Source organism: Pagrus pagrus (genome assembly GCF_965226575.1).
Source record: "Pagrus pagrus genome assembly, chromosome: 2".
Classification (NCBI taxonomy): Eukaryota; Metazoa; Chordata; class Actinopteri; order Spariformes; family Sparidae; genus Pagrus; species Pagrus pagrus.
In genome coordinates, this window is record NC_140186.1 from 16,236,617 (window position 1) to 16,257,113 (window position 20,497).

Below are 20,497 nucleotides of genomic sequence, written 5' to 3' on the forward strand. Positions count from 1 at the left end.
TCCATACCCTCTAACCTCATCTACGATCACACACATATACACACTCACACACACACACACACACACACACACACATAGAGACAGCCAGGGGCTGCAGCATGAAGCACTTCAATCCAGCAGTGCTCCCTAAAATACATCCACAAGAAAATCACTGCCTGTGAAAGAGGCAGGGCGGTGAGAAGCAAGTTTCCCCTGAGGGCAAGAAGGCATGAATTACATGATTTACATTTAGATAGGTGTGTGTTTGTGTGTGTTTGTGTACGTGTGTGTTAATAGATGGGAAACAGCAGAGGTTCCAGAGGAGACTGTTTTTTAAATTTTTTTAATAAAAGTAATTTGAAGTTTCCAGACTGTGTACCGCTCCAGGTTTGTGTGTGTTGACTAAGTTAAGTCAGAGGGGAGACGTTCAAAAACGGCTGCTAACATTCTCTCGCAGAGTAACAAGTAGAAAAGAGCATATTTATAAAAGAGTAAAAATGTTTTGATTATTTTTACACCCTCTTGTTCCTGTGTATTTTCCGCCACAATTCCTACAAACCACCACGAACAAAAAAAAAAATTAGGTCTAAATAATTCAATTTGGTCACTGAATATAAAATCAATTTCCTCAGCCAGACGTGGAGAGCGTAAAGCAAGCATGGTAAATGGATAAGCAGCTTACACGCCAGGGTGAACCCTGCTTTCACTGCATACAATCACAGAGGGACAAATTAGAGTGAACCCTATTTCGGGATACGTTTGTGTTTATGTGTGTGTGTATGTGTGTGTGTGTGTGTGTGTGATAAAGAAGGACAGAGATAGGTGAATTGAGTGTTTGTCCTCTCCTGGGCTATTTATCCATCACGCTGTGAAGGATTGAATGTGGAGGGTGAGATAAGACTGAATCCTGCGGGCACCCCACCTTCTCCTCTCTGTCCTCTCTTTACCTCACAGCGGGCAACGAGACAATAGTGCTCCCCGCTCTCTGTTTCAGCTCACACTTAAAAAAAGACACCATGGACATTTAAAAAGAAACACACACTCTCAGAGAAACAGCTATGTTAATACTTTACTCCCCTCTTATTTCCCTTGCAAGACGTGCTATTACTCGCTCCTACCTGTCTCCGTGTTGACTTTATAAGAACATCCAGAAAATAAACCAGAGCTCAAACTATGAGTAAATGAATTCATTATTTGACAGAAATTCAATCTGAAAATATTTTGGTAATCATTTAGTCGTTTTAGATGGATGGCAACGCTCAGGCAAAATGCCAAAAATTCACTGGTTCCAGCTTCTCAAACAAGAAACCTTTCCTCTGTTATCTGCCTCTGAGCTTCACTGTGTAAAATGAGTTTTTCACCAGAAGCCTGTTTCACATAAAATGTTCTCTGTGCTCGCTGATAATCTGATTTTAAGCGGCACGCCTATGAGCATGATTTACGTCATTACAAATCATTTGGAAGCAGATTCTGGTCCAATATTCAGCATACGCTGGTGGAGCCTAGACTGAGAACGGACTTCACAGTGAGGTGGGAAACATCTCAGTTACTGGAATTTTTAATGCGGGGAGAAAGAATACATGCAATTTTAAGTATTTTAATGTGGTAATTATACTTTTTAAACAATGTCAGACGAACAGATATTTTTCCTGTTTGCCTTAATAAATGTGTGACGTGGATCATTAAGAAACAAGCAAGCTGTGATGGGATATTTTTAAACAATTCTTTGCTATTTTTGAAACCGATTAGTCAAGAAAATAATCAGCACATTAATCAAGGATTGTTGATGAGGACACCCACACACACTTACTGCCCTTTAAATCTGTCCGATCAACAGCCCACAGATGCTCCTCTGAGAAAATAAGACCAAGTGTGTGTGTGTCTGTTTGTGTGCCACAGTGGTGATGAGGAGAAAGGATTAAAGGTATTAATTTGGTGCATTGACTTCCCCTTGATGAGTAATCGCATGGCGGCCTAGATAGAGGGCTGACTAATTGGTTGATGAATATTGATCACTTGTCTGTGTGAGGTTTATATGTCGTTCTATTGGCATTTCACAGCTCATGAGGTTGCTGACTGGTAATTCATTTGTCAGTGTAATATGGTGGCGGCGGTGGTGGTGGGTGATACACCGTCAAGGGTTGAATCAACCCTCAGCTTTATGTCTGTCTCGCTGTTGCTCTCTCTGCTCTAGTGCTATTCCACTGCTTTACCTCCCTGCCATCCATCTTCTCCCCTGATTACATGTTACAGCTACTTGTGATTTCAGCTGACCTGGGCAAAGCCATATATCTGAGGTGTTCATACTGAGCAAAACCTGGGAGATGTATAGACGCAGGCAGGGAGGATGGAAAGAGGAGGAGGCGGAGGGGAGAGCCACAAGGGGAGTTTTATCTTTACAGTTTCTTTATATATAGTGAGGGAAATGACTGATGAGGGAGATGAAGAGAACAGATAATTTAGCCGCAGTTAAGAGAGATATCACACTTAATTAAGGTTTGAAACGTGTGTGTGTGTGTGTGTGAGTGCATCCAGCGCCCTAGGCAGTAACTGAGGTTCTGCCTCGCATATAAACTTCTCAGCATCACATTACCAATCAGAGTCCCTGCTACACAAGCTAGGAAGACGAGAGAGGAGGAGAAAGAGCGTGGGGACTCAAACACACACTCAGATACACACAAGCACACACCTGACAACATAATGGTCGTGAGCTACGGTTAGTGTAATGGCTATAGTCTCTCTAATTGCCTAAAGAGGACAGTGAGTGGAAAATGACCAGCAGATCAGGAGCAGGAAGATTTATACAAACTCTTGTCCTGTGAGAGACATTAAGACGAGAACAACAAATCTCCTGCACTATTAATGCAGTAAAGTTTTAGCTTCGTGTTGATTAATGGCACGCACACAGAAAAATGGACAACAACCTCATGAACACAGCAGATAACTAATGTGCTCGTGTTAGTGCTTGTAATTAAGCTTTTCACCGCTTGACTCTCAGATTCATTATTGCCCATTTAACTGATTTAAGAGTGTGAGAGAGAAAAAGAGACAACAGGGTAGACAGAGGAAAAAGGAATAGATTGAGGGAAAAGAAGGAGGTACCTTTGCTGCAATGTAGTGACACTATCAGAAATTGAACTACATTCAGTAAATCCCTATGATACACCAACCCATCAGTATCAGTCTGAACACTAACTTTACGAGTTGATCAAGCACAGGCCATGACGGGACTGATCCATATTGATATGGTTTCTTTCTTTGTCAATGTTATCTTAAAACTCACGGTTTCCTCTATTGATTACAGTCAGTCATGACAGGCTGTTGACTCAGTTTTTAGTGCCACAGAAAATCCTGTTCTCTTTTGTCTTTGAATAGAAATTATCCCAATGAGTTTGATGCAGTGAGATATAAAGATTTTAAACTTGGAAAAAGAGATTACCAGTGTTGGAAAGGGGTATCAGAAGAGAAAAGGTGGGATGGGTTATTACTAAGCTTTTAAAGGGGCATTACGTAGTTTTGGGAAGAAATTCAAACTCACTTTTTTAATATTTACAATATTAATGGTGTAATAATACAAACTCAGAAATATGTGTTTTTTCCATAATTGAATAAAAAAGCTGTTCTCAGAGGAAAATAAGGTCCCTAGAACACTGTTTGAAGCTAAAAAAGTGGCAGGGTCAGCCAGAAATAAACAAAGTAAATCATGATGAAACTGTGTTGTCCTTTAAGGTCAGTCTGTTTATTCAGTTTGTTCAGTCATAAAAAAGATGACAGTTTCTTTATTAGGTTCAGTACTAGGACCACTTCTGTTTTCACTATACATTAGATCACTAGGCTCAGCATTCACATCACATGGATTCTCTTACCACTGTTATGCTGACGACACCCAACTGTTTCTCTCCTTTCCCCCTTCCTCCAACACCTACGTTGCCACGCGCATCTCGAAATGTCTGGCAGACATCTTCGCTTGGACAACTGCGCATCATCTCAAGCTAAACCCTAGTAAGACTGAACTCCTCTTCATCCCGGGGAAAGACTGCCCTCACATGGACCTGTCAGTCACTGTCGAGGACGTCACGGTATCGCGCCTCATTTTCAATCTACCCAAATTCTCCTCCGTGACCTCCACTGGCTTCCTGTTGCGGCCCGCATCAGATTCAAGACCATGGTGCTGGCCTTCAAGGCCGTCAACGGAACTGCACCCATCTACCTCCAAACACTGATCAGACCACACACCCCTGCGCAAGCACTTCGCCTTACTATATTTAGCTGGCCGGCTGGTACCGCCATCGCTGAGAGCAAACAAAGGCTGCCCAATGAAATCCCGACTCTTCTCTGTTCTGGCGCCTCAGTGGTGGAATGAACTCCCGACCAATGTCAGGACAGCAGAGTCACTCGCCATCTTCCGCAAAAGACTCAAGACTCACTTCTTCAGACTTCACCTCGACCCCGCATAGCGTGACAGTGAAGATCTTTATCTAATTTCTTCCCCAAAACTACATAGTACACCTATAAGTAAAGTCAAGTCAAGTCAACTGTATTAACAAAGCCTAAAATCAGGAATCACAATGCCTCAGGGGGCTTGGGGTCTGTTCAGTGTACGCCACCCTCTGTCTTAAGACCCTCGATTCAAGTAACAAAAAACTTTTAGCAGGAAAAAAAGGAATAAAAAGCTGCATTAACATCCAACAGTCAAAGAGCAACTTTATCACTCAGTTGGAGTTGTTTTTCTGTCCACCTGATGAATGTATATCCAATATTCACTCGTTTTTTTGCTCTCTTTTGGTCTCCTACTACCTACTCCAATATCTGTCTCTCCAGCTGCTAAATGCTCCACTATGTTCACCAGCTAGTTCACTAACTCTTTCTGTCTTTAATTTAGTGCTAAACAGATAAATTAAAGTATTTTTTTAGAGCCTGCTGCAGTCCAAAATGACACAATGAGAGCAGTGAGAGTGAATCAAAAAAGGGAGCCAGTCAAACTCTCCAAAGAGCTCCATTAAGCTCTGTAAGTTCATTATTGCAAGCCATCCCTTTCACATTGTTTTCATCTTATAAGTTGGAAAAATATTAATTATAGCCGCTTAAATAAAACAGTAACAGAAATGCGAGTTCTCTTCAGAGCTCACCTGTGGCTGCAGCAGTGGCAGTCGGATGTGAGCCAGCAGCAGGGGTAGGTGGCGTTCCCGTGTGGTGCCGTCATGAGCGACCCACGTTAGCAAAGAGGTAACTACGGTTTCCTCATCTGGCACATTAACATCATCGGACGTGAGCAGCCTCTCCATCTCCTCCACTGGGAGCAGGAGGAACTCCTGGCCTCCCACAACCTCCAAAAAGTGCTCCTGGTGGAGATGAAACGGGTATAAGAATAGAGAAGGGAGGAGTCAGATTAGTCTCACAAGACAAATGAATAATGAATTGAAGAGGAAAAGAGGAAAGAAGAGGCGGAAAAAAACGATAGGAAGATATGAGCGGAAAGAGGATAGGGGTCGAGGGCTGGAAGGAGAGGGGAAATAAGGAAGGAAATGAAGGCTTGAGAAAGGTCAGAGGAAGATGGATGAAAAGCCGAAGAAAAAAGGGCCTGGACGAGAAAAGGTTGGAGTGATTCAGTGGAATGAGATGGAGAGGCTGCTTGAAAAACAGAGAGCAGAGCTTCAACGAAAGATCATTTACATTATCGATTAATCTGTTGAATACTTTATTAATTATTCAATTATAATTATTAATTATTAATCGGTTAAGTGTTTGGTCTTTAAAACATGCAAAAACAGTTACAAATTTGACACGTAGCCCACATTGTGCTTAGTACATACTGTGTACTGTGACATAAGGAAGGTGAGAGCAATGGTGATTATGGTTGTTGTTGTTGGAGCTATTACAGACATGTTTTCTTCTTTCTCATTTGTGTTTTTGATTCTTCTTTCCATTCGTTCAGTATCAGTTTTGAGGGAAAGATTTTTTGTGGAGATCAGAAAACGGGAGGAAAAACATGCAACATGTGAATGTGATGTGATTCCCATGTAAAACGAATCTAAACGTGCCTCGTCTATTGTAGTTCCTACACATTGTCCTTAATAGCGCTGTGAGCTGTGTATGAGTGTGTGAGTAAGTATGTGCGTGTGAGTGAATTACAAACACAGGCAGACAGTCACACCCAGATAATGCCACCTCTACGGCATAATTACCGCAGATTAAAGTTTCGAAATAATCCACTTAGAGAGAAACAGAGAGAGAGAAAGTGAGAATGAGACGAACATTGACACTGACAGACACACAGAGGGAGGCAGGCTGGAAGAAAAAAGGCACGTACAGACAAGAGAGAAACTGAAAAGAAAAAGAATAATCAAGTCGATGGAGGAGCTATTTCATAGTCACCATAGCAACCATGTGCTGAAACAGCCATTGTGGCGAGAATGGTGTGTGGTGCGTTGAGAATGAGGAACCAACTTGTTACCAAGAATAACATCAAGGCTTGAAAAATGACCCAAGTCTGACGGGGGGAAAGGATAGCGAGATTATGTTTATTGTTCCTATATGAATTATTAAAACCTCAGATCACCTCACATCACCTGTGGGCTACCTGAATCTACATCATCATTCTCTGATCTACCTTTTCCCAAGTTTCATTCATTTTCTCGCAGCAGCTCTACGATCACTGGAGCTCTACCCACCATGGTGTAGGCATGAGCAGCCCTCTGCAGGTCATGGCAGCCCTGAGCGTCAGCGTAGGAGCGGATACCCAGACAGTTGGAGGGGTGGAGCTGCTTCATGAGGAACGAACAGCAGGCCTGAACCACAGACGACAACTGGAGCAGGCAGGAGGCAGACAGCAGAGACTCAATGGTGTCCTCCCTCAACTCGAGGCGACCTGGAGAGAGGAGAAGGAGAAGGAATGGCAATATCTTAAAGAGTCTAAGATTTTTTTTTATACAACTGAGACCAAAATGAATCCATTGAGTCAGTCTAGACAACATGATGGCTGCTGAAGACGCCTACCTGGGGATCTTTTTCACTTTTTTATACCACAGAACAAAACCTACAAGGACTGAATTCCACCTCTTCAGGATTTCCCACTGTTTTACAATTTCTGTTGGAGGGATTACAAAAATGTACTCCACATGTAGCCACAATAGCCGGAATGGTTTTCAAATGTCTGTCAGCAAGGGGATTATCCCAAAAATATATTTTAAAATGTGTGACCCAAGTTGATGTAAACAGTGGTGTAGACACAGAGGAGTCTCAGGGCTCCATCATAATATTTCACACTGGTTGCACTGGTGCACCAGCACATAATTTAGGTGCACCCAATAATACATTTTAATTGAATTTCTCATCACAAATTTTAAAATGATTGTCAACAGGAATAAAGATGCAAATACATGTTTAAATCACACGCAACAAGAACTTGTAATGAAATAACATGTCACCCAGTGCAAAAATGTGGCTCACTGATGTGTGTTTAATTTAAGTTTCTATAAAAAGTTGAGGACTCTGACAGTATATATCAATCTTTTTTCGAAAAAAAGCAATCAGTGTGTCTTTGTACCTGTGTATGCATACTGCACCAGGACCCACAATGCATCCGGGTCTACGCCTTCCATCTTCACCTCTTCCTGCTTGGCCTCCCTCACATCACTAGTGAACATGGCCGCGAAATAGTCCGACACGGATGAGAGGACCAGTCTGTGAGGGGAGAGAGTGTCAGGCATCAGTCAGAGAGGATGGACAGCTGTAATGGAGGAACAGAGTACTTTGACCTTGCTGACAGGACAGGTTTAAACTGAAAGGGTAAAGATGCAGAACAGAAGGCAACAGCAGCCTGGAGATGATGACACAACGAGACAACACACATCACGATCATACTGTAAATAAATACAAGAGTAGGCACACATACAAGTCACTACGAAGGTAGTGAAGGTCCAAATAGAGTGCTTGTCTGGTGATTAAACAGGGTCTGAAATCCCTCTGACACATTTGACCTTCATTAAAAAATTGTGACTCCTGCGATTTGGATATTGTGTCATACATATAAAGCAACAGCTGAGAAGGTATTAAGTATGTCGATGGAGACAACTGTATCTGATGCATCTGACCTGTCGGTAAACGGAAGCTGAATTGACGACCGTGTGTATTCTTAGTTCGTGGAAAGTCTGCGGTTGCATGACTGATGATCACAACAGATATGTGTTTTGGAATAAATCAACAATCATCTACAGGACTGGAAAGAGTGTTTTGAGGTGGAAAGTATATCGTCAATGTGTGAAAAAAAGCTAAAGCTATAAGTAACCATGACAGAAAAGCTGGAACCAGCAACCCTGAGTAAAGTCACGTACATCTGTGGTTTCTTAGAGCATGTGCTTATTGCCTGACATACTTATTAGATGCATTATTCATTATATTTAGACTTAGGCCCATTTTAGACCCCTTCATGTTCATCTGATAGCAATCTTATATGTAGGTATCATGTCTGAATAAACAGAGAATTATGCCAGGTTTGTAATGTAACTGCCTTCTATCTCTCCAATCAGTTATATGAGGACCGACCAGTGTGCTGAATAACAGTAAATAAATGGACTGTAATTATAACTGTGGTGGAGGGAAAGAAGTCCTTCATGTACGCACACCAGGCATAATTAAAATCACTCATTAGTGCGTGTAATATTAAATATTAAATTGCCTGATTTCCCCTAAAGAAATAAATCCCCCTCCAAACGGGACTCAGCTTGTATATTCCTCTCTGAAGAGATGTTGTTAGATGTACAAGCAAACTGTGCAAACAAAAGCCTGGCATAGGCCTGAGGCATCTCCAGATGTTTGTGCATGGTGAGCATATTGTTGAGGATAAAGAGCTCAGTGTCCTCAGACGTTTAAATGCCTGGTAGTCAAACTGCAGTGGAGCAAGTTTTCCCTTACAAGAATCACGTTTTTTTTAAATGTAAAGTCGTGACAGAAGGGAGACTGACCTCAAATCATTTATTTGTTATTTGTTTGGGGTTATTTAATCTTTAAAACCACTGCCATATTAGAAGATCTCTGAATTATGTGAATCTACACTGATATTTAGAAAAGATGTTGGCAGAAGTAGCGCAATGTACACACAGATGCCATGAGGGCCCGGAGCTTTTCTCACATTAACGCATATTAACGAGGCGGTAACACATCTCCTGGCTTATAGTTATACTGTCTGAAAAGTCAAACATTTTACAACAAGAAGCAAAAGAATAAGAAAAAATGACATGAGCCGTGCTCTCTACGATATTCAATTCCTTGGTTACACACGACACGACAAAAAAACGTCTATCTTTCTATGCAGATGTGTCCACACAAAACAATATAAAAGAAGACACAACCCCGGCCAGATCAAGTCCTGGCATGCAGTATAAAAGACGTGCCAATCCGTGCAGTCAGAGAGGAGATTATTCAATTTGCATGTGTCAATCACAGCAGCTGAGCTCATGGACGAGAGGGAAAGAATGAGAAAGAGGGAGAAAGAGTAATGTGCTTAATATAAGGTCAATGTAAAATTTAGAGGCGAGAGTGTCTGAGAAAGAAGATATACTGTCTGGCATAATGGAGAGCGAGCCAAATGAAGGACGGAGAGGAATTATCTAAAGGTCACTGGTGAAAAGACAGTTAATTAATTCGCCACCGCAACAATCCATTACCCTTTCATGTCACTGTGAAGTCAAACACACACACAAACTTGAAGGCATTAAAAAAGTAACAGGAAGTACTCGCTGCTTAATATTTTATGCAGAGAAGTTTTTGTTCTTTGCTCTTGGAGATGTCTTCATAAATGAGGTGGTGACCGACTAATGGATGCAATATGACAGTGACACATGCAGCAGTCCCTCAGATCACTGCAGGGCATTGTCCTGATCTTAATATCGCTGAGGATACGTGAACGGATCATGTTAAAGCTCACATAAGAGCTCCATATGTTAAAATGGCTTTGTGTCTTTCAGCTGACAGTCTGCATCCACTGTTGTGTGTGTGTTTGTGTGTCCTTCTGTGTGTTTTTCTTACCTCAGGGTCAACTGACTAAGATCTGTATGCATGTGTACTTGTGTACTCAATGTGTATGTGTTATGCAGATGTACATTTGGTAATCTCATTACTGAGTGTGACACTGGGACCTTGACAGATAGCCTGAAGGAGAGAAGAGCGGTGCGTGTGTGTATGTGTGTGTTTTACAGACAAAGATGTCAAAACACACCATAGTCAGCAGGAAGTTGCTCTGCCAGTCGGGTATGTCTTATCTCTCTCTGTGGCACACGCGCACGCACACACACACACACACACACACACACACACACACACACACACACACACACACACACACACACACACACACACACACACACACACACACACACACACACACACACACACACACACACAGCATTTTGACTCCTAAATTTTTCATGTGGGTCTCTGTCTGACTCACAGTGAGTGACACAGGCTATATACAGCAGCAGGTTATTTACACACACACCGTGTTGAAGACAGAGACATGGCAGGCAGGAGTGTGTCACACTGTAATGGAAAGGGCACAGAGTAGACAAAATGCCAGAGTGAAATGAGCAGGAAACAGACGAGTTGGACTCAGGAAAGAAGGGCATGAGCTGGAAACTGAACACTGTGAGTCTGTTTGCGTTTGAGTGTGGATGTGCTGCTCGGTGCAGAGATACAGTAATGGAAAAACAGAGAGGGGAAAACAACAGGAGGCTCGGTATGGGAGACTTGCTCAACTGTTACGACTTTTCTCTCCACCGACTCACAACTAGAGGTATAGGAGAAGTACATTTAGAGCCATGCCTTGCTAATGGTGCAGCTCTAGGGATGGCAGAATGTCAGTTTGCAGTCAGTCACCACTTTAGTCCAGACTGAAATAACTCTATTAAATGGATTTCCATTATATTTTTCTATTCAAAATTTATATTCCCTGGAAGATGTTTCCTTATGACCTCGGTGATCCCCTGACTTTTCCTCAAACGCCACCAACAGGTTTTCAGTTATCCAGGGAAACACAGTATCTCTACATCTACACCGTGGATGGCCACAAAATGGTATACAGACATTCATGAGTCCCAGGCGATGAAACCTCTGACATCGAGAATTGCCTGACTTTTCCTGCATGACTGCCATGAGGTTCACATTTGTGGGTTTGAGTTTATGTCTCAAATATCAGATGGATTATCATGAAATTTGGGCTAAATTTTTAATTTGTCCAACACTTTGGTTTGTGGCCAAATTCCTGCAGCACTCATGGAAAATCCCATCCAGCTCAGCTGTAAATGTTAGCACGCAACCAGTCTGTTTGTTCTGTTCAAACATGGTATTTCTGCACAGTTGCAGACAAATAAATAAATATAAGGCTAAACTAATATCATTAGTATTATTCTATTTGTAGAATTAGATTTTAACATTTCAAATGTCAAAGTTCAAAAGTCATGATTGATTGAAAAAATATAGTTGTATTCATTTCCAAAAGACTAACTCATTTAATCCAATGAATCACTTTGTATAAATTGAGTATTTTGAAGGTTTTCTTTTGGCATGTTTTGCATGTGACATTTCCAAAAAACATGCCCCTTCCAGTGGACCACCAAGGGACCTTATTTCAAAGAAAATATGTATGGTGGTTAATGGCTAGAGAAAAATATTATTTGATCCTGTTTGAATTGTGCCATGAATCATGTTCGTCAATTTAATATATAATTGTTCAACTCTAGAAAGTCACAGCCTGTCATAAAACTACTTAAGTCTGATAATAGTGACGGCCATATTGGTGATGGTGATGTATATAGAGTGAGATGATGTAGTTCACTGAGCAGATCTACACAAAACCAAATGGTATTTCGCTATCTTTACGAAAAACTGCGACCTTCTTGACTTGCAAAATTTTCTTTTAGGATAAGGTCCCATTTGGAACAATTCAAATGGAATAAAATTATTTGTCTCTCCTGTACAATTTTTTCCCCAATATATGGTCCCACTGAGTACACCATGGGTGGGACTTCACTCCTCTCTCTCTCTCTCTCTCTCTCTAAAAAAAGACATTCGGTACAGCCCTCATTGTCATGTGAGCATGTTAGCATGCTGACGTTTTCATTTAGCTCAAAGCTAAATGCAGCCTCACAGAGACGCCAGCATGTCTCCGTCTTGTCATACTAAAAACAAACAAGAAACATATTATGAACACAATGGGTCCCGGATGCACAGGATCTAAAATAACAGCACATGAAAGTATCTGAACTACAGGTATACTTCCTAATATCAGTTAAGGTAGTGTTCATATGGGGGTACAAAAATAGATTTGCAGGGTAATGTATTTCTGTAGGGTACAGCAGCCCCAGAGCAAAAGATGAAGTATAATTATGCTCTACTTTTTTAAAGTGCATATACAGTAGAGCTTAGACTTTGCTGAAACTGTGCTGCTTGCAACAAACTCCACAAGAAATATGCAGCTACATACAATACAAGTGGCCTATTCAGCATGTGCAGAGCTTTTGTTTGTGTGCACATGTAAGACAGAGAGAGAGGGAGAGAGAGAGGGTGTATGTTTTGTTCCCAGAAAAGCTCTTTTATCCTACACATACAATAAATCAATTGCAAGCAAAACAACCACTTCCAAACAACGATGTCTTACTCTACCACCCCCTTGCTGGCACGCACACACACATACACACAAAACACACAACTTCAGATGCCGACACACTCTTTCACATACACCATTAGGATTCTCGTACAGCAGGGTCTTTTGTTTGTCACCATCTGTGCCTTGAGGACTACATGAAATGAGGCAGAAGTGGAAGACAGTGAGAGAAAAGGAGTCTTTCTGCTGGTGGAGGACCGCTCCTCTGTCTCATCCTCGTGCAGATGGACCCTGCTGCTGCTGCACCAGTGGCCTCATGCCCAGAGAGCAACGGCAACAGAGCAGTGTCAAAGTAAGGGGCTATGAGGTGGGTGACAGGCATGTGTGTGTGTGTGTGTGTGTGTGTGTGTGTGTGTGTGTGTGTGTGTGTGTGTGTGTGTGTGATGCATGATTCAGAGGCTCAGTTGACTATGTGTGGCACAGAGAGACTACAAAAATAAAAGGGACTTTTATGAGCGTGACTGTGGCTTTGCTGTGTGTGTGTGTGTGTGTGTGTGTGTGTGAAAGATTCTTTCCTAACAGTGCCTTGTGAGTGCAATATGTGTCATGTGTGTGTCATATGTGCAGTATGCATATTGCATGTGTATGTGTCATGCATGTTCAGCAACATGCATGACACATGCAACATGCAAGAGTTGAGGCCTTTGCACATCAAGTCAGTTTTTTTAATATGCATTTTTTAAATCCGTTGCCCAATAAAAAAAAAATGTTTTGCACAGAAACAGTTTAAACACAAGGTCGTATTTTTTAAACGTGCTGCAATTTTGGAAGAAATTATTGACTTGGCGTGCAAAGGCCTTTAGTCGGAATGCTTGTGTGTGTGTATGCATAGTGAAAAGTTTGATGTACGTATTGGATTTAGGCCTGAATCTAGCAATTATTTTCTTTATTGACTAATCTGCCAAATACTTTTCCAGTGAATCAATTGATTGTTTTGTCTATAAATGTTAAAGAGTGGGAAATGGCATTTCCAATTCCTCATTTCCCAAGGTGATGTCTTCGAGTTGCTAGTTTTGACAAATCAACAGTCAAAAACAACTTTCACTAAAATGAATTAGAGAAAAGTAGGAAAGCAAATCCTCAGCTTACTGAAGCGGAAACCAGAATGGGTTGATCAGTTTTGCTTAAAAAATACTTTGTTATCGAAATAGTTGCAGATTGATTGTCAACTAATCAACCAATCGATGGATTCTTTCAGCTTTAGATGGGTTCATGTTTCATTGTATATCACTGTGTATGCATTTCTGAGTGATTTTGCATTTTTCAGTAACTTGTATATAGATGAAGTGAGGATACATGTGTGTGAGTGTTTGTGTGTTAACATTTATCATGTGTATGCAGTTGCCCAGCAAATTTTGGGCAGGAAATCCACAGCAAAGAAACATTACCTTTAAACAACATGAATCCAATTTAATTCTTAATTATATTTCTGCCTTATGATGTAGATCTCAACATCTTCTATGCAATACACGTGCATCTTTGCTCCTACCTGTGTGCAGGTATCCGCCTCTCTCCAGCCACCAGTATGACATCACACAGCTGTCGGGACCTCAGGTAGCCCTCCATCTTGCGGAAGGTGATGTCGGCGTGGGACAGAGCGGTGAACATACAGTCCTCTGGACATGCACATGGCTCCATCGACACGCATGAGGACAGTGTGGCACTGCTGTTCGACGTCCTGTGCCCAAAGAGTGACAAGCAGACAAAGACGAGCGTTCACATGAACACACACACACACACACGCACACAAGGACAAACAGACACAAAGAGAAGGAGACAGAGGCTTTGAGTGCATGTGTTGATGCTCATTCTCTTTTGTTCAAGACAAAGAGACAGATGTGTAGAGGGAGCCATGCCAGCTGCTCTGTGTTTTCCTTGTGCCATTCCCTCACACGTTTTCGCATCTCTCCTTCACTTTTCCAACAGGGTTACTAGTATGTCGCCAGAAGCAGACAAAAGCTCTTTAATGGTCCAATTACTAGGAGTAAATGGCCAGATAAATTTAGCCCACTTAAAAGAGAAGCTGCCAATTAAATAGCTGTGGGAGACGAGCCCATAGGATATGCAGTAATTTACTCTGCTCCCTAATGGCAACCAGTTTCCTTGTATCTATACCAACAATGGGAAATGAAGCTGGATTTTGAGCCAGGATGGCTTCGACACGAGCTCTCCGCTGATGGAAGTGTTGAAGCCCAAGGCTGTTATGTCTTATTCTTCCAGTCTGAGCTGATGAGGTGTGTGAGCGTATGCGTGTTGATCAAAGACAAGCACCGAAGTATGGCTACCCTGTGAATCATCAGCCATCAGGGCTCCCAAACCAGCTTTTAATTTATGAGAGCCAGAGCTCTTCTTCCATTTTTAATTTAACAGCAGAAATGGCAGAACTGGCCCTACAGCACAAAGCGATAAGAAATGAACTGATACTCCAAGGATGAATAATTTTTCGACTCTACATTGTCGAGAAATCACACTCTTCTAGGGAATGTGTGTATGTGTGTGCGTGGGAGGGGGGTTTCTTGCAAACCGTCCTAAATTGCAATTTTCCACATGCATATTCTCGAAGGAATAAACAGAGCGAACGCAAGGCACTGGAAAATGTGACTACACAACATGATTTTAAATTATCTAAAATTATAAGTCTGAAGTCATTTTCGTGTGTATCTGTAGTGTGTCTTCTTTCTGGAATTTGCACAAAATCTAATTCATATTTGCACCTTTGTTTCTCCTGTTATCTTTGTGTTTTCCCATTAAAGGGTTTTATTGTGGAGTTTATAGTGGCTCTAATCAATATTTTGATATCGGTTATGACATTGGAGCATTTCTGTGTCTTTCAGCCCATTGTTAAGCCTGTCATGATATTTACGCTATGGTAAATATCTAATCTTATATCATTGATTTCAATGGCCATTTTCGCTGACATCGAAATTGCCTGTTGTGTTCACATGCAATCATGTTAAAGCTGCTGTAAGTGACATTCATACGACATTCATTACTGTGTTTGTTCAGTAACCCGTGTCTCTCCTTCTCCCACTTACGCAGTTAAAGAGAAAATAAATGTTCTAGTATCCCTGTCCACTTTATCCAATCAGGACAGAGAACTTCATAAAGAGGCTGATCTACACCGGCAATGGGGGAACAGGGAAAGCTACGAATTCCAGCGCTCCCAGCAACAGCTTATACTATCAAACAGGCCAAGAAAAGAAAGAGGCAAAGAGAGCTGCCTCAAAAAAGAAAGGAGTCGTGCAAGTGTGGTGACAGAGAGGAGGGAGGGGATTGATAAGTTGGCTAAAACGACAACAACGCTTACAGCAGCTTTAACACAGTCGATTTAATTTATTGTTTTAGTTGTGTTTTTTAATTTGCTTTACTTAATTAGGATATTTTAATATTTGTCTCACGTTCCAATTCCAATGTCTAATAAATTAAGAATTAAGAGTTAATTGCTCTTTGAAAGGGTGTATATGCATTATATATATTATCGTTTTATCAGTGGCATACAATGGTCTTAAAATGACAGCAATGTTGTTAATGGCAGTTTTTTTCTGGATCAAAATATCACCAGATAAAAGCAGTTAACATGACCTTGCTGTTTGAATCTTCTGTCCAACAACTTTATTGTTTTGGTTCACTCTCATCAGCATAGTTTTAAATGATTCATGCAAGGCAATCTAGGATAAATTGACAGTACACTACCCGCTGAGCACCGAACGGCAGACTGACAAAGTTCATAACTAGCTAATCTAGCTAACTAGAAAAGAAACAGAGCTAAAAGAGAATCAATAAAAGAGCAGCCATGCAGGAACAAGACTCTGAAAGGATGCAAATGTTGTTCCTGTTGTTTGCCAATGAATTCACAATATCAACTTAAAGGTATTAAATGTCAGTGTCCTCTTCTGCTGCCAGCAAATATCCCAGAAAAAAAACCCAGTTACTGCGGGTTTAAAGCACTCTGAGGCCAACTTTGATTTTGGGGCTTATTTAATTAAAAATAATCTCATAAACTCTTAAAAAAAGTTATAAGAATATGCTGCTGTAAGTTGCGCTCACTGTGTGTATACTGCACACATTCAGGATTTTGTGCTGCTGCTGATGTGTCATCCTCCCTCTGTCCTCTACACCTCTATATCTGTCTCCCGTCCTCACTTATATATCTTAAACTAATCCATCACTCACTTCATCCCACCTCATCCCATCATCCCAACATCCATCTCTGCCTCGGTTTTCTCTCTTCCCTATCCCGATCTAACCCTCCAAGGAGGCTTTTTGGCTAGCTTTCCCGTCCTCTTGTGTGAGTGTGCGCGCATGTGAGTGTATATGTAGACGAATGGTGTGGCTAAATACTGCCAAAGGAGATGGCTTTGAAGTGGGGGAACGCTGCCTTCCAGTCCCCTTAATTGAGCCTGGCAGGCACTCAACATGGACCGAGAGAGAAACAGAGAGAGAGGAGAAAGAGAGAGTGTGTCTGGGGCGAATCAACACCATGCAGCCAGATTTTTTAAACCCCTGCACCAGGCAAGGACACTCACACAGCTGCCATTCAGTGTCTCTCTCCCTGCCTCGCTCTCTTTCTCTCTTACTCATTTGCACACACACTCCCTTGTGATTAACTATCTAGCCTGATTAGCCCGTCGGCTAACGGCTAATGCAAATGAAACTTAGTTCTGTAAGCTGATATACGACGTGATCATGCAGCCACGGAGCCTGCCTGGTCACATGTTACACCCTCCGTGACACACATACAAACGCTTTTGTTTCCCACACACATTAGAGGGAGAAAAAAAGAGAGGGCAAATGAATGGACAAGGGTGGGCAGAGATGAACATGGGACAGAGGGAGGGAGAGAGAGAGACAGAGACAGAGAGAGAGTAAGGGAGGCACACCAGGATTAAAGGGGGTGAAGCCGGGTGGGGTGAGAAAGTAAAAAGGGAGAGGAGGAGATCAGTGGAGGCGAGCCTCCAGCCACTCTGGGATTCCATACGCATCCCTTCCCATGATCCCATCTGGGATTCTGCCACTCTTGGAGTATCATACTGTAACCAGGAGCTCTCAGAGGGAGGGGATGAACAGCATATAGATAGACACACACACAAATTAAAAAACATACATGCAGGGAGCTGCACATGTATGCTGCAGACACTAATGTCTGTGTTGGTATGGCAACCATGCATGTGCAAGGACATGGCTATATGAACAATGCATACTCAAGATCTGCTCATAGTCACATCATATTCCTCCTTCGTCTATGCTAATGAGGCTTGTGTTTGCGCGCATTACTATTAAACAGAAGTAATTTCCTGTGTAAGCGCTGCCAGACTTCTATCATCACTTAAGATATGACATCACGCCTTGCATAACAATAGATATTTTTAAAACCATAATTCTCTCCCTCTTTCCGCCGCTCACATGCAAACATACACATTCGCGGCGAAAACAAATGGGGCATAGAATGAAAGAGCATCAGACATTAATCGTTTTCTTTTTTCAAAATTATGCCTGCATTTGCTCCTCCTGAAAGCTGTTTTAAAAGTGTGAGTGTGCATGTGCATGTGTGTGAGTGCGTGTGCGTGTCCTATGAATCATTTATTTTTTCTGATGTGTGTCTTGGGAACGCAGAGCATGATAGGAGGCTTTCAGATGCATCATTATGCCAGTGTAGTAAACACTCACATCAACACGCACATAAACACACACACACACACACACACACACACACACAGCGTCTGTATTTCTCCCTTTACTTCATCACATTTACTGCTGCATCATAATAAAAACACCAAATCAGGGAGTCTGTGCAGATGTGCCTAAAGAGGAGTTATGATGCCCTAATTGCTTTGTTTTGCTGTCTCCATGGCAACTATTAATTAAATGCCTTTTCCCACTGATGCAACACACTCCATCACGCATGTCCGCACAAACGCAGAGCATTAAAGATTGTGAGTAAAAGCTGGAGAATCAGTCGCTGAAGACAAAACAATGTAAATGTCAAGTGCAGTATGCAGCTACATACGGAGCTCAGCCCTGGAGTCACATTGTTAATTTGACTCTGAAAATCCCTTATTCACAAGAGTGTGCATTTGTGTATGCGTGTCTTCTGGTTAGTGAAGCCTCATTAGGAGGTTGAGGGGAGAAATCAGTGGACCACATGCTGTCCCAAAGGTACTAAGCCATCATTTTCACCCTCCCTCTTTCCGCCTGTATGTAATGTGTGGCCCTCAACTACTGCACCGTCTGAGCAGCGTCTTGTTTGGTGAATCACCCGTTTACATCTCTATATAGTCAGTAGGAGCACAGTCACAATTTCCACCTGCCCGGCAGTAATGAGTGACAAAATGAAAAGCCAGTTATCTAGAACCAAGTGGTTAAAATGTGATTAATAGCTCCAGTTGCAACGATTAATCAATTAGTCGTCAGCCATTAAATTAATCAGCAAGCGATTAATTGATGTGAGTAATATTTAAGACAAAAAGAAAAATTATTTGATTCCAGCTTGTTAAATGTGGTAAATCTGATTTCTTTACTTAGTAAACTGAATATCAAGACATTTAAAGGACACTAATGGATCTTTTTCACTGTTTTCTGACATTTTGTAGACGAATAACTTGATTAATCGAGGACGTAATGCTTGGTTGCAGTGATAAAGCGCAATGATTCATCAAATCAAAACACTACTTTACCCTCCTTTAACTGTGAGCTAACTCAACCAGTGACGAAGCTCCTCACTTGCTCTAACTTTTTAAGAGTGTGTTTTTAAGTTTAGTCTCAGCTACAAGGTCGCAGAGCAGACATTAAACTTTAGCCTCCTCCTCCTCATACCTGCAGGAGCTGGAGTCAGTTTCCGGGTGGATGTTATCTTCAGTGCCCGTCGCTCCCGCTCCAGCCGCCGCCGCCGCCGCCTCCTCCTCAGCCCCGACATGAGCGGAGGGCTCGGTTACCAGCACGGGGGCTTCGACCGGTGGCTCCATGCTCGTCAACGGCCGGGAGCGGCGATGAGGCGGCGGGGAGACCCACGACAGCCCCGCGGCGGAGCTCCTGCACTCTGGCTGACTGAAGGAGCGGGGACAGGAGCTCCCCGTCGCTCCAGCTGCCGCTCCCCCCGGACCGCCCCGACTCCCCGCCGGATCAGCAAACTTTCTGTTGCTGCCGTTACACAGGTTAGACCCGGCGCTGCCGCTGACCACCAGCCCACCGTGACTCCCCGCGCTGGGGTTTACGCTGGCTGAATTCGGGTTGCCACAGCCGCTAACTGAAGGTCCGTCCCCGGAGCTGCCGCCCGTTCTCCTCCCGGCGAAGTAGTCTCCCAGCGGCGGGGAGTGAGGCGGAGGGACCGCGGGGTGACCGAACCACCTCCATCGGATCCTGAGGATCTGCTTCACGTCGAACTCCTTCCGCGAGGAAGAGCCCGAGCCGCTACTCGACATTCCAGGGCTCGGCACGAGGAAATGGCGGGGGAGAGCCCGAGCCGCTCTGCCGTTAAAGCTGCGCACTGTACTGACCGAGCGTCTCTCCTGGCAACCGCACGCCCGGTAACCGCGAGTGGAGGTAGTGAGCGGAGTATGGAGAGTATATGAACAGAGGGGGAGGGAGGGAAGGAGGGAGGTCTACAGAGTTTTACCGTCAGTGCCAAAGCTTTTCATGCTCAAACCAAACCACAAACATTCACCACAAGGACAAATTAATGTCACATTCATGCCAAATAATGCAACACTGGCCACAGGCATGTTGTAGCAGGGAGGAATGATCATCATCATCATCATCATCATCATCATCATCATCATAAGCATTATTCAACAGGCCAGACATCAGTCAATCAATAATATCAGCCAATCTGTTTGCATACAGTATGCAGCCTACAGAGACTTT

At 42.6% G+C, this 20,497-nt stretch overlaps 1 protein-coding gene across 1 annotated transcript in view; it reads right to left on the reverse strand.

Moving 5' to 3' along the window:
• The window catches only part of klhl5 (kelch-like family member 5), a 31,685-nt gene extending 11,532 nt beyond the window's left edge, over positions 1-20,153 (reverse strand). The window contains exons 1-5 of the mRNA XM_084342642.1: positions 19,451-20,153; positions 14,127-14,315; positions 7,526-7,662; positions 6,651-6,847; positions 5,109-5,321 (exon numbers count right to left, since the gene is read on the reverse strand). Of these exons, the coding sequence (XP_084198768.1) occupies positions 5,109-5,321; positions 6,651-6,847; positions 7,526-7,662; positions 14,127-14,315; positions 19,451-20,055 (1,341 nt within the window). The 5' untranslated portion in view covers positions 20,056-20,153. The remainder of the gene's footprint in view (positions 1-5,108; positions 5,322-6,650; positions 6,848-7,525; positions 7,663-14,126; positions 14,316-19,450) is intronic.
• Positions 20,154-20,497: the final 344 nt, after the last annotated feature.